Genomic DNA, 15,956 nt, shown 5'->3' with positions numbered 1-15,956 from the left:
TGTATATAGAGATATATATACACACACATATGCTTTGTAAGACTAAAATATATACACACATACATATCACATATATACACTAGATATACATAATACACATATGTATATATATGTACACTAAAAAGTATACATATTTTATATATGTATATAAATTTATAAATAATATGTTATATATTATGTATATATTAGTCTCACAAATTATTTTTACATATATTTCAGCAGGGGAAGGGATAGAAAGAGATTGCCCTTTTAGATCTGTTTTCTGAATCACTTTGTATAATTTACACTTATACACGAGACTTCTGAACTAGTCCTTAGATTTAGAGCAGCAACCCTGACAACAGCATGATACCTTTTACTCAAACTTCTGTCCCAGTTCAGCTACTAAAATGGACTCACCATTTCTGACTCCTATGGAGAGGAGGTATTCTGGGATTGAAAATGGAGGAGGCTGTTTTGCTAAGAACTCTGTAAAACATTGTGATCCAAGTAATCCTGGAAGAATCCCCACCTGTGTTGTCACTGTAAAGCAGAGAGAGGCTTTATAAAACATAGTAGAGAATTCAACCCACTGGGTAACTCAGTGAGGATTTGGTGCTCAACTGCAGTGCCCCATCAGCAGTGGAGCCAGCAGAGAGCAAAGGGCCCAGCAGACATGGCAGGATCCAACGGAGGACACAGGGGTGGAGCTCACCAGCAGAGGACTGCCACAGAAGCCCCACCTCCCTAATGGACTTGTTCCAGAGTACAGGTTGGGTCATGCCAGGGCCCTCCCTCAGTGGGTTGGGGTCCTGTATGCACAGGAACATGAGCCCACCAACCACAGCTGAGTCCCCTCCTTTCTTCCCCGTAGTTGCCATGTGAGGCAAATGTATTCCCCTTGAAAAGACCAGGCCTTGAGCAAGTGTGACTGTAATAATTGCTAGTTTTATTTCTCTGGCAAAGAGATCCAGAGGTGATTTAAAATTTACATTTCTAGTTCTAAGAGTTTATTAAACATTTCACTGCCCTTCAAAGGTGGTTGACAAGTTCTTTTATTGCATCTGTTTATTTTAGCTTTTTGTGACACAAGTAATACATACATATACACACACATATATATTCATTTTTTTTAATGAGAAGATGCAGATAGGCAAAGAATGAAATAAAGTATAGAACACAAGTCACTCCTAATTGTTTGGTGTATAATAATCCAGACTTTCTTGCCTTATATCATATATAAATGTTCATTATGTGTATATATAATGTTTTGCAATGTATTGTTTTCACTTTACAATATTCAATGAGCATCTTCTCATGCAAATGAATGAAACATCCTATTAAATGAATGAGGTTGGGTCAAAAGATGAGATGTTGGTAACAGGGGTCATATGTAAATCAAAGGAACATTGAAGAATTGGAGTAAAATGGTAGCAAATATTTAACAAGAAAATGCAGACCAAAAGAACCCAGTGGTGGTGATATTAATAACAGAGAACAGTTGAATTCAGGAGAAAAATGCATCAAATGTGATAAGGACAGTCCCGGGAATACCTATGGTTAGAATGCAGAGCCCTGAACTTTTTTCTCAGATTCCTTATCTCTTCCAAACACTTTTCCATCTATCTTTCTCTTTTGTCATTTCTTCATTATTAAAATGTTTATAATCTATGTCCTCTTTAAATTCTTCGAGAGACTGAAGCAGCCTTTGCCTAAAATTCCCTTCAGTTTGCTGGCGTTCAAGTTCTCTGTAGGTGCATTCTTCTCTCTTTGGCATGCTGCACTTGGGTTTCCCTTCATTTTCTTTGCAGGATTTTTGCATGATGTCATTTTTTCCCTGCTTAAATCCAGGGACAAAATGTAGAGTAAGGTTGCTTGTCAGTTTCTCTTTGAAGCTGGATGCTCACCTAATCCTCCACCTCTGCCACACAGGTCCATCTATCCAGCCCTCCACCCCTCAGAGGTTTGAGATTCCCCCCACCTCCTTTCCCCTCCCTCAGCAACCCACCATTTATCCAGCAGACAAGCCTAATGGCCTCTTCGATGGGCAGGAGAAGGGGAGCAGACCAAGAGTGAGCTGTGAGCCTGCAAATTATAACAGTTCTCACCCTTCCCAACTCCCATCCTCAGAGACCCCATCTAAGCATTTCCCTCACACTGACCTGTGACAATTCGGGATAGTTGCCTCCTCTTTTTCTTGCCTAGAGCTATCTGTGAACCCAGATCCTGGGACCTGCAGACAGAAAGGAAGGGGAGGGAAAGAGAGAGCTCTCTGGGGGATTCACCAGCCCCAAAGATAAGATGAATGTTATTATCTTAAATCTGGGATCCTCATAATCATCGTTGCCCAATAGTTCCTACTTCCTTATTTCCCTCCAATCCCTATCCCTTCCTTCTGGATCTCTGTCTCTACTCCTAACCCCCCTAATCTTTGGGCCTAGTTCTTTCAAGGCCCACTGTTCCCTCCCTCCCCACCCTCTCAGACTGGCATTGAATGAAACAAATTCTTTTTTATTTATCTCTAAATTTCTCTGTCTGCACCCCAGAATTCCAGCCATTCTCCACACTCCAGCCCACACCTCATTTCCTTCAATGGAATTGGAGAGAGAAGGATAAGAATAAAGGGAAAGCTTGCCAATCTGAGAGAAACTAATTATTTCTAAACTGGAATTGAATCTCTGGGTGTTGTATTTCAGGAGACTTCCACCTACTTCAGCCTCCAACCCCTACCCCCTTTCCAAAAAAATTACAATTATCTCTAGTGAGCCTGCAGAGGTTTGGGGAAAGCCACTAGATTCAGCTATTACCACCCCGGGGGGGGGGGGGGCTAATGGTTCCCTCACACCAACCTGTTGGGTTTTAAGGAATATATGTCCTTCTCTTGGCCACAAGCACCAATGCCTGCAGGGTAGTAAGGAGCTGGTACCCACAGAAGAAAGAAGCTGGAGAATGTAGGAACTTCACGTCAGCTCTTGGTCACATGAGGATTATGTCATCCTCCAACTCTGGTCCTCATTTTCCCCTCCCACCAGCTGTGCTGCAGAAGTGGAAAGGCTAACCAACCTGCCACCCCCTACCACATCAGGCCCTGTCACTCATTTTTGTCATTGTTAATGCCAGAAGTCAAAAGTGGCCCCTTCTTCCTGTGGATAAAATTTGCCTTTCTCTGATTACCAGAGAAGGGCTGCATCTTCCCATAGTCATATTAATCATTGTTATTGTTTTAGTAGCTGTGTTGACAGAAAGGATTAGTCATCCTCTTCTAAGCCACAAGAACAGAAAGGTAACAGTCTTCCCTCATTTCCTTTGCAGTTGAATTCTTGAAACTGTGGACAAAAAAGCATCACATGCTAACCTGGCAAGCTCAGGGGAGGCATGTATGGCAGCCTTGCAAACTCAGAGACTTAAAGTAACCACATACGATGGTTGGAAATGAAAAAGTTTTAACTAAAAGCGTTCATGATGGGTAGTCACGTCCTAAGGCAGTATTGTTCTCTAACAAAGGTCAATCTTCACTAAGCCTGTCTGTTGTCTTTTTGCATCTAGGATAACATACCTGATAAATTTGGTTTTGCAATAACAAAGTAAGTTCCTTTTTTTCTCCAGTACCACTCAAAGCACAGGCACCACACCAGCTCGGAGACCTGAGACTGAAAATCCCCTCAATATTATTGTTACAATGTTAACTCTCCTGTACCCACCTATGTCAAAGATGTGTGTGTCTATTATTTTACTTTTTATCTAATCCCAGAAGTTTCCAGGCTTTGCTTTCTCCTACCTCCCTAATCTGTCACCAATGGATTTCAATAACCCACTACATCTCCTCCTTTGATTGTAATATATAAAATAAGGTGCAAAACTGTCATTCTTTGGAGTATTTTCTCAATTTATTGAGATTTTGTTTCCTGGCAAGTGTCAGTTTGGCTCAAATAAACTCATAAAAATTCTTACGGTTTTGAACGTTTCTTATGTTGACAAAACAAAATTGGAGCAGATAGGGTAAATTTAAAAAGTCAATGATTAGGCCCTGGCTGATTGGGCTCAGCGGTTAGAGCGTCAGCCCGCTGATTAATGAGTCGCAGGTTCAATTTCGGTCAAGGGTACAGTCAAGGGCACGTACCTGGTTAAGGACACGTACCTTGGTTGCGTACCTGGTTAAGGACACGTACCTTGGTTGCAGCAACCAGTCCATGTGTCTCTCTCACAGTGATGTTTATCTCTCTCTCTCTTTCCCCTCCCTCCCACTCTATCTGAAGATAAATGGAAAAATGTCCTCAGGTGAGGATAAAAAGAAAAAAAGTCAATGATTGGGATTTTGTTTTTCCCTTTTGTTATGATAATTCCTATCCTTTGCCATAAACTTATTATGTTGTTTTAATAATCAGAAATATAATAACAGTAATCAGAAATACAATAAAAATATGTACATTTGGAAAAAAGATTCAAAATGGGAAGATAAAAAAGCCAGCCACTTGTTTCTGCTGCTGAGTCATAAGATAAATATAGACCCTCCAGGCAGACACATTTTTTGGAAGTTTAAAATGTACAGGGCAGCTGGACAGGCTATCATTTTGAAGCACTCCTAGGTATGTGAAAAACTTTTATTAGCTGAGCTACTGAAGCCATAATTCCACAGTACCTTGCCTAGATTTTTCCGATTTCAAAAGTCAGTCATAAAAATTTATTGGTTTGATCTCAGTATCACATCCTCTATCCCAGTTTGTACCATGTCTTTTTATTTCCTTCAATGGTGTAGTCAGAAGATCCTACCTTTCCTCAACACTCTTATTCAAAATCAAATAGTTTTTCATCTTTATCCTATTTATGTTTCCTTAGACTTTATTCAGCTACAATGGAGAATTAGAAGCACTAACAGAAACTGGCCACTTTTAGTCACTTATCACACTAAACTTTTTTTGCTACTAAGGATTCTGATACTAATCTAAGTATATTTGTTGTTGATTTGTTTGCTTGAAACAGATGCAACAGAAAGAGGGACATGTTCTTAAAACTTGTTTTTAAGAAGACTGTGGCTCATTATGAACGTAAAGTTGCCACTAACGAGTTTGATATGAACAGTTCCAGAAAATACTTTAAAAAAAACAAGAGGTCTTAAAAGTAGTAAAGTACTGTTGTCACTTATTGAGGAATGGTTAGTTGTGATAGAGGCAAAAGATTTGTTGGTGGGATGGGGAACTCCAAAATCCTCTGGAAGGATCCAGGTGCTGAAGATTTTGGCACTATTAGTGAAAAGCATGGCTTTGAACAGATCTGAGTTTGAGTTAATTGCATTTTATGTACCTGTTGTTTAACCATGGATCTAAATATTGGATATTAAAATTTTCCAGTGCCTCATCTTTAAAATGTGGCTAATAGTTCAAAATACTTTTTAGGGTTGTCAGGATTAAATGATACAATTTATGTAAACCATTTAGAAAATAACTGATAAATACCAAGTGCTCCAATAAACAATAGGTCTCAATGATTACCTCCTAAGAATCTTAGGAATCCTTCTAGTTCCCATTATGGTTCCATTGCCAATCACCTAATGCAAGGAGCCATAAACTCCTGGACCATTCCAACAACATTTGCCCGTCTCTTTGCTTTTACAGCTTGCCACCTTCAATAGAATAATGATTCCAAACAATAGATATGCTCATATGACTGCCTGCATTATTTTACTTCATTCTTCCACAATCCCACTACATAGGGACATCTTTAGTTGATCTTCTAAACATTTCACAGAACACATCTCCATTTATAAGTAAATGCTTGTACGAAAATACATGCAAATGTAAGCAAAGTAAGATATTGAGTTAGATTTGAGCTGTTTCCATGGTAATGGCTGATGGGACTCATAGGTATGACATAGAGACGTTATGCAGAAAGGTAGGAGATGGGATGTGAAAGTTCACCACTCTACAGTTCTTACATGAATTGGTATAGTAGTACTTGATGATAAATTGTAATAATTTAATAATGCATATCGTAAACTTTAAACATTGAAAATAAAGCAAAGGGTTATAGCTTTATTTAATCAGCCAAAGTGGAAATAGAATATTAAAATATCATCAATTAATTTTTTTTAAAGCAGAGATAGAGGGTACAAAGGAACAATGGGCATAGCAAGATACTAGGTTTAAACTCAATCATGTTAATAATTACAATAAATATTGTTTAAGCACTCCAAGTAAGAGTGAGAGATTGACAGATTGGGTAAAAATTCTAACCACTTATGTGCTTATTATGAGAAACACTTTAGTATAAAGACACAGATTGGTTAATAGTAAAGGAAAGAAAAAAGAAATAGTATGGAAACACTAATCATAAGAAAGTGGGGGTGGTTAGATTAATATAAGCAGAGTAGATTTCAGAACATAAAATATCTATTCATAAATGAATAGATAAATAAGTGATATATACACACACACACACACACACACACACACACAGTGGGATATAATTCAGTCTTAAAAAGGAATGAAATTCTGACATATGATACAACATGTATAAACTTTAAATATATTATGCTAAGCAAAATAAGCGAGGCATAAAAGAAGAAGTATTGTATAATTCCACTTCTATGAGGTACCTAGAGTAGACAAATTCATAGAAACAGAAGTAGAATAATTGTTGCCAAGGGCTGGGGAAAAGGAGGAATGTGGAGTTATTGTTTAATGGATATAGAGTTTTAGTTTGGGAAGATACAGAAAGTTTTATAGATGGATGGTAGTGATGGTTGTATAACAATGTGAATATACTTAATGCCACTGCACTATACACTTAAAATGGTTAAAAAGGTAAACTTTATGTTATATAATATATATATATAAAACATAACATGTTATATATATATTATGTTATATATACTATAATAAAATATATTTAAAAATGATGGATGAGGAAATTTTGGATTAAAAAATACCTAGCCCTGGCTGGTTTGCTCAGTGGTTAGAGCACCAGCCAGTGGACTGAAGGGTCATGGGTTTGATTCCTGGTCAAGGGCACATGCCTTTGTTGCAGGTTCAATCCCCAGCCCTGGTTGGGGTGGTTCGAGAGGCAACCAGTCCATGTGTCCCTCTCACATCGATGTTTCTCTCTTTCTCTCTCTGTCTCTTTCTCCCTTCCTACTTCCCACTCTATGAAAAAAAAATCAATGGAAAATATTCTTGGGTAAGGACTAAAATAATAAATAAATAAATAAATAAATAAATAAATAAATAAAAAGAGACCTAAGAGACATATCAAGCAAGGGCAATGTGTGTGTGGTATTGGATCCTCATTCAAACAAATGCGCAAAAACAAAACAAAAGAAAAAACTATGATAAAAAAATTAAAGTGAGAGAAAAAAAACACATGGACGGGGACAACAGTATGGGGAAAGGTGGAGGATGGTATGGGAAGATAAAAAATAAGAATTAAATAAAGAAAGACAAATACGATATGGTCTCACATGGGGAATCTAGTGAACAAAATTAACTAATGAACAAAATAGGAACAGACTCATAACTACAAAGAACAGACTGACAGCTGTTAGAGAGGATAGGATAGCAGGGCTGGGTGAAAAAGGTAAAGGGATTAAGAAAAAAATAACAACCTCATAGACAGAAAACAGTATGGTGATTACCAGAGGAAAATGGTGCTTGGGGGAGGCAGGAGAGGATAAAGGGAGGATAAACAGTGATGGATGGAACCTTGACTTAGGGTGGTGAACACACTGTATACAGATAATGTATTATAGAATTGTACCCATGAACCTATGACATTTTTTTGTTGTTATAGATGTTTCTCTTTTTTCCCCATTGACACCCTCGACCCCACTCCCCCACCCCGTTCCCAGGTTTGTTGTCCATGTCCATCAGTTATGCCTACATGCATATAAGCTCTGTGGTTTATCTCCTCCCTCCGCCCCACCCCCTCTTCTGAGGGTTGTCAGTCTGTACCCTACTTCCATGTCTCTGGGTCTACCCTGTTCCTCAGACTGTTATGTTCATGATATTCCACAAATAAGTGGGATCATGTGATATTTGTCTTTCTTTGCTTGGCTTGTTTCACTTAGGATAATACTCTCCAGGTCCCTCCATGTCATCTCAAAGGATACGAGATCTCTCTTTCTTACAGCTGCATAGTACTCCATTGTGTATATGTATCACTGCTTTTTTATCCATTCATCTACTGATGGACACTTGGGCTGTTTCCAGATCCTAGCTATTGTAAATAGTGCTGCTATGAACATGAAGGTACATGTATTCTTTCTGATTGGTGTTTCAGGCTTCTTAGGGTATATTCCTAGAAGTAGGATCACTGGGTCAAATGGCAGTTCAATATTTAATATTTTGAGGTTACACCATATTGTTTTCCATAGTGGCTGCACCAGTCTGCACCAGCAGTGTTCTAGAGTCCCCTTTTCTCCACACCCTCACCAACACTTGTTGTTTGATGATGTGTTGATGGTGGCCATTTTGACAGGTGTGAGGTGATACTTCATTGGTGTTTTAGCACCTATGAAATTTTATTAACCAATGTCACCCCAGTAAATTCAATTAAAAAATAGAGAAATAAGTCAAACAGAGAGACAAATACCATATGGTTTCACTTATATGTGTAATCTAAGATACAAACAAACAAAACAAAAACAAACTAAAAGAAACAGAGGTCAAAGTGATGCTTGTCAGATAACTGTATTAAGTTATATTTATGCAATGGTATAACATATGCAATGTGAAGGTGGTTAAAGGTGAAGGGGTGTATAGTCAATAATATTGTGATAAGTTTGCATGGTGACAGATGATTACTAGACTTAATGTGTTGATCACATTGTAAGGTATAGAAATGTCAAATCACTATATTGTACATCTTAAACTAATACATTATATAGCAACTACATTTAAATTAAAAATACAATATGGTAACAAAGGAGTGGGTGGAAACAGAAACAGATTTACCATGAGTTAAATTAGTGTAGTTTAATGGTGGGTACAGCAGGTTACATTGTATTTTTCCAAACTACTTTTGAATACATTTTGAATATTCCATAATAAAAGTTGTTTTAAAAAATACTCTGACAAAATTTAAAAATTAAGCCATAGAGTGGGAGAGGTATTTGCCACACACATAACTCACAAAGAACTCATATCCAGATGAAAATATGCCGATAGGAGTGTAAATTGATGCAATCACTTTGGAAAATATTTTGTCATTATCTACTAAAGGTGAAAATATGGATAGCTATGACTTAGAAATTCCACTTCTAACATATACCCATCAGAGATGTACAAACTTGCTAATGGCAGCATTATTTGTAAGTAGCCAAAATTTGAGAAATAATATCCATAAAGATGAAAATAAATAATTGTATTATGTTATATTCATGCAATGGTATAACATATGCGATAAGAATGAACCAGATCTATATGTAAAACATAACAAAATCTGAGTGCTGTAAGAAAGACCAAATGAATAAAAGCAGTGTGATTAAATTTATATGAAGTTAAATGACAGACAAAAGAACATGGTTAGGAATGCAAATATAGGTGAAAAACTGTAAAGAGATGTAAGAAAATTATTATTATAAAATTTAGGATAGCCATTACCTCTGGTGAGAAGGGAGGATTTTTGTGATTAATAAATAAAATCACCTGAGAGGGCATAAGAGCTTGCACATTTCTATTTCTTGACCTCGATTTGTTACACATTACATGGGTATTTATTTTAGAATTATTTGTTTATGGTTTATGCATTTTTCTATAGACATGTTATATTTCACAATTTAATGATAAAAGGAAGAAATGCAATTGAGATAACTAATTGACCCTTTAGGATGATATAAATTTTCCTAATCCTGGGTTAAACATTTAGTTGTAAAAACAACAACAAAAGTCTAGGGAAAAAATAATAAGAGAGAGGTTAACTTAAGTCTACTTCTGGAATGGGGAAAACCTTTAAAAACATCAATAAGGACTGATACAGAAAGAAAGGTATTCAGCAATTAGAATGTATGAATATAAAAATTCAATTTTTATGTGAGTGTAGATGAATAAGAAGTTCCCTATAATGTTACTGGAGATATAAAATGGTACAATGATTCTGCAAGCAAATCTAGCACATCTCAGGATTTAACTAACTAATAAGGAACATGCTAAAAAACAATGGTGTAAGATTGCTCACTGAATTTTTTTTTATCCTTCAGCAAAAACATATTGAGCACTTGATCTTTACATGATCTTTGTTGGGGAAAAGCAACCTTATTTTAGAAAAGAAAAAGCAACAACTTGAAAACAACCAAAATGTTCACTAATCTCCAATAAAATCTAGTTATTCATACAATAGAATAGTATGTAGCCATTTAATAATATCACATAGATCTAATATATACTGAAGTAAAATATTGCCAAGATATATTGTTAAGAATAAAAAGAATACAAAATATAAAAAATATATACCATACTGTCCACCATGTTTATCCCTGGATAATAGAATTAGAGGAATGATAGGTCCTTATACCTTCAGAACACAATGAAAGGTGGTCACAATGATTTATTGTATGTCCACTGACCTACTGTGTCAGTTTGGAGGGGATGGGTAGGTGGGAAAAACACAAACATCAACTACAAGGACATAGTATTTGCCCTCTAGAGATCTCAGAAAACCTCACCTTTGGTGATTTCCTGCTAAATGCCAAGCATACTGCCCAAAGGTAATATAGGCCAGTGGGCTATCCCATGTGACCTCTTGCCAGTCTATGAGGTAAAGATTGTTTCCTACATTTTACACATGAAGAATTTTATGCTTGTCCATGATTATAGAACAGTTTATCTGCTGCGTTCTTTCCTCTATGCCCATTTGCCTTAATTATGAGCCATTTCCTGTGGGGCTCATATCAGACTTCATATACATATTTTATTGTTGACAGTATTACAGATGTTCCCCACTTTCCCCACTTTCTGGGCTTCTTAACACCTCCTGATGGTCATCAAAAATAGATGTTGAGTGAGTAGCCACGAGTACCTGAAAGTGTGGAGATTCCTGACACAATTTAAGATGCAATATTTTAAATTTACTTGTACATAAATATGTTCTAAAAATATTTTAAAGCTGGCCACTAGAACCATTTTGAGAATGAGGAAAAGTGAGCAGAGTAGCCTTTTAGTTTAGGGTAATCACAAATAGATGCCTGGATTAGGTTCTGCAGAGAAACAGAACCAACAGGAGATTATAGATAGATAGACTTATTTTGAGGAATTGGTTTATGCAAATATGGAGGCTGGCAAGTCCAAAATCTGCAAGGTGGATTAGCAGACTGAAGACCCAGGAAGAGCCAATGTTGCAGTTCAGGTCTGCAGACCACCTGCTGGCAGAATTCCCTTTTGTTTGGGGGAGATCAGATGACTGCCCTAGTCACACCTCCAACTGATTGGATGAGGCCCTGCCATATTAGGAAGAACAATCTATTTTGCTTAAAGTCCACAAATTTTAAATGTTAATCACATCCAAAAATACCATCACAAAAATGTCCAGAATAATGTCTCAGTCAATAATACAGCCTACCATGGGTAAGGAACAAATAGAAAAAATAAATACCTTTGTTGGATTAATATTTTAATATGAAGGCTTTATTCTGCTTTTAAACAGAGAGCACTTTCTATGCTATCTGAGCTTGCATAAATCAGAAACATACGATATCTAGGAAAAACACCAATATTTTAAATAACACTTGTAAATAATCCATGGGTCAAAAGGGAAATTACAAGGCAAATTAGGAATATGTCAAACTCAATGATAACATATTAAATTTGAAGATGTTGTTGAAACAGTGTTTGGAGGAAAATCTGTAGTTTTAAACACTTGCATTAGAAAAGAAGAAAGATTTAAAATCAATAATGTGAATTTTCATCTACAAAAGTTAGAGAAAAAAGGATATTGTGCCCAAAGTAAATAGAAAGAGTCACAATAAAGGCAAAAAACAATGAAATAGAAAACTGTTTTTCAAAGAAGAAGAAATTAACAAAGCCAAATATTGGTTCTTTCAAAGTATTATAAGATCATTAAACTTCTAATAAATGAACCAAGAAAGAAAGAGATAAAAAGTTACCAATATCAGGGTTGAAATAGGGGATATCACCACAGATTGTACAAACATTAATACATAGTAATGAAATATCATGAGCAACTTTATGCCAATATAATCAATGACATAGATGAAATAGACAAAGTCCGTATAAAGCAAAATTTTCCAAACTAAAGAAGAAACAAAATTTGAGTAGGTGTGTATCTATAAAATAAAATAAATTCATAACCAAAAAATTCTTCACACAAAGGTTGTACTGGTGAACTCAATCATTTACAAAAATATACTACTAATAATACCTACCTTTGACAAAGTCTTTCAGAAATTAGAGGACACCAAAAAACCCTGCAACTCATTTTAAGAACCCAGAATAGCCCAGCCCTTGTGGCTCAGTGTTTGAAAGTCGACCCATACACCAAGAGGTCACCAGTTCGATTCCAGTTCAGGGCACATGCCCAGGTTGTGGGCCCAATCCCCAGTGGGGGGTATGCAGGAGGTGGCCAATTGATGTTCTCTCTCATCAATGTTTCTATCTCTCTCTCCCTCTTTTTTCCTCTTTCTCTAAAAACCAATAAAGAAAAAAAACATTTTAGAGAAAGAACCCAGAATAACTTTGTCACCAAAACCTGGTATAGATATTACAAGAAAAAAATAATAACCCAATACCCTCATGAACAATGAAAAATCCTCATCTTCATCAAATTACTAGCATATACTGTCCATCAATATATAAAAAGGATGAGGAACAAGTGGAGTTTACCCCAGGAATGCGAAGTTGGCTTATTGTTTAAAAATCAGATAATGCACTTCATTTATTATCAGAATAAAGGAGAAAAAACATAATTTCAGTAGATGCATAAAAACATCTGACAGAACTCAACTCATTCATGATTAAAAAAAAAAAAAATAGCGAGCCCTGGCTGATTTTGGCTCAGTGGTTAGAGTGACAGTTGACAGCCGGCAGACCAAAGAGTCTTGGGTTTGATTCAGGTCAAGGGCACATACTGCGGTTGCAGTCCAGTCCCTGGCCCTGGTCGGGGTTGTGTGGGAGGCAAACAATCAATGTGTCTCTCTCACATCAATGCTTCTCTCTCTTTCTCTCTCCCACCCTCCCTCTCTATCTGAGGATAAATGGAAAAAAAATCTCAGCAAAATTCTCAAGTGATAAAGGGGATTTATGATAATCCTATAGAGAATGTTGGAAATAAGGGCAGAATGTTCACTCTTACTTAACGTGCACTTTATTTGCAGACAACATGTTTTTTTAAAATTCCCACCCAAGGATATGTTTTTATTGATTTTTAGAGAGAAGAAGGGTGCATCCATGTGAGAAAGAAACACCTATCAATTACCTCCCGTATGCATCTCAACTGGGTATTGAACCTGCAACCTGGGTATGAGTATGTGCCTTGACTGGAATGGAACCTGTGACCCTTCAGTGCATGGGAAGATGCGCAACCAACTGAGCCACACCAGCCAGGGAGACAACAGGACATTTTACAAAGAAAATTCTAAAGAATCTACAAAAAAGCTAGTAAAACTAATTGAGTTTAACAATGTTAGAGCACACATCATAAAAGAGCACAGATCATAAAAGAAAACAATTGCACAATTGAATTTCAGTGAAATGAAAATGTTGCATATTAATGCAAGGCCAATATGCAAAAAACAATTGTATTTCTATATATTAGCAGTGAACAATTACAAATTAAATAAAATCAATACTATTAACAACAGCCTAAGAGTTTGAGAGATAGGGCTAACAAAATATGTATAAAATATATCCATTAAAAGCTACTGGACACTGTTGAGAGAAACAAACAAAAAAAAATATCTCAATCATTGTAGAACTATATCATGTTAATGGAGCAGGAGACTCAGCATTGTTAATATGTCAATCCACCTTTTCTAAGTGATCTACAGACTCAATGCAATTACAATAAAAATCCAAGCAGTCATCTTTGTAGAAATGACAAGGTGACTGCAAAATTTATATAGATTTAGAATAGCTAAAACAATCGTAAAAATGAAGAACAAGTCTGAATGACTCAAATTATTTTATGATCTGTTATAGCTACAGTGACCAAAGTAGTGATGGTAGGGTATAGAATTTATATATATCAATGGAAGAAAATGCATAGTCCAGAAATAGACTTAAAACATATATATGCACAACTAATTTCTAACAAAAGTGCCAAGATACCTCACTGAGGATCCTTGATCCTTACCTCACATAATACACACAAAAAAATTTGAAATGAATCATAAACATGAATACAAAATCTGAAACTTCTAAAATAAAACATAGCAGAAAATCTTTGCAACATTCGGATAGGCAAACTTTTCTTAGGCTAGACCAAAAAAAAAAAAGAGTACAGATCCCAAAAGAAAACAATTGTACAACTGGACTTAAACAAAATTAAAATATTCTGATTTTTGAAGGACTTTATTAAGAAAATAAAATGGTCCGTGGCCAGTTTGGCTTAGCGATTAGAGCGTCGACCTGCGGTTCAGAGAGACCCAGGTTCGGTTCCCGCTAAGGGCATGTACCTCTTTGCAGTTTGTCCTCGGCCCTGGTTGGATTGTGCGGTGGTAGCCACTTGGTGTGTCCCTTTCAAGTCGATGTTTCTCTCTTTCTCTCTCTCTCCCACTCTATCTGAACAAAAAAAAAAAAAAGGAAAAATGTCCTCAAGTGAGGATAAAAAACGAAAAAGAAAATAAAATAGGAAGCTATCAACTGGGTTAAAATATTCACAGTGCTTATAGTTGACAACTAACTTGTATTCAGAATATATATATATGTTTTTTATTGATTTTAGAGAGAGGAAGGGAGATTGAGAAACATCTATCGACTGCATCCTGTACACCCCCTACTGGGGATCAAGCCTGAAACCTGGATATATGCCTTGACTGGGAATCAAACTGGAAACCTTTTGGTTCTTGGGACTATGCTCAACCAAATAAGCCACATTGGCCAGGGAATATCCAGAATATTTATATATATAAACTCAAAATAAGAAGACAAACAACCCAACAAAAATGTGCAAAATATTTGGATACAAAGTTTTAAAAAGTAGATATGCAAACTGCCAATAAGCACCTGAAAAAATGTTCACCATTGTTAGTCATTAGGGAAGTATAAAATAAAACCTAATAAACAATTCAAATTACAAAGTCTAATAATGTAGAGGATATGGAGCAACTGGAACTCCTATTTAGCTGGTGAGAAATTCTTTTTTTGTGGTACGTGCCCCTAGCAGGAACCGAATCCAGGACTCTCTGGTTCACAGGCTGATGCTCAACGGCTGAGCCAAACTGACCAGGGCAGTGAGAATATTTTTATATTGATCTATATTAATTTGTAAAATTAAACCATTCTAGAAAACTATTTAATTACAAACATATATGTACCATAAGACTCAGCCATTCTATTCTTACATATTTACTCACAATACATGAAAATATACTTCCACAAAAATATTTGTACATACCTTTTCAAAGCAGTTTTGCTTATAAAAGCCTATTATTGGAAACAATCCATCAGTGAAAAGCCAGAGAGAAAATGAAGCCCTTAGTCCAAAAGCCCTTTAGGAACTAAATCCTGCCAACAACCTTGTGAATTAGAATAGAAAGTGGACTGGTCTCGCCCGGCTGGTGTAGCTCAGTGGTTGAGTGTCAACCCATGCACCAAGAGGTCACCAGTTCAACTCCCGATTAGGTTGTGGGCCTGATCCCCAGGCCGGGGGCATGCAGGAGGTGACCAATCTATGGTATCTCTCATAGATGTTTCTATCTCTCGCACCTTCCTCTCTCTCTAAAATCAATAAAGAAAAAATATACATATGTATTTTTCAGTGGACTGATCTCCCAGTTGAGCCTTAAAGTAAAATGCAGCCCTGGTCAACACCTT

General features: G+C 36.4%; 1 protein-coding gene across 1 annotated transcript; it reads right to left on the bottom strand.

Moving 5' to 3' along the window:
* Positions 1-1,502: 1,502 nt before the first annotated feature.
* On the bottom strand, positions 1,503-1,801 carry TCEAL7 (transcription elongation factor A like 7). The gene is given in 2 exon segments (XM_036270049.1): positions 1,503-1,603; positions 1,606-1,801. Coding segments are annotated over 2 exon segments (297 nt in total).
* Positions 1,802-15,956: the final 14,155 nt, after the last annotated feature.

Source organism: Molossus molossus, unplaced genomic scaffold, assembly GCF_014108415.1.
Source record: "Molossus molossus isolate mMolMol1 unplaced genomic scaffold, mMolMol1.p scaffold_m16_p_2, whole genome shotgun sequence".
NCBI lineage: Eukaryota > Metazoa > Chordata > Mammalia > Chiroptera > Molossidae > Molossus > Molossus molossus.
The sequence above is the reverse complement of the archived record's forward strand: the minus strand, read 5'-3'. Positions and strand labels throughout refer to the sequence as shown.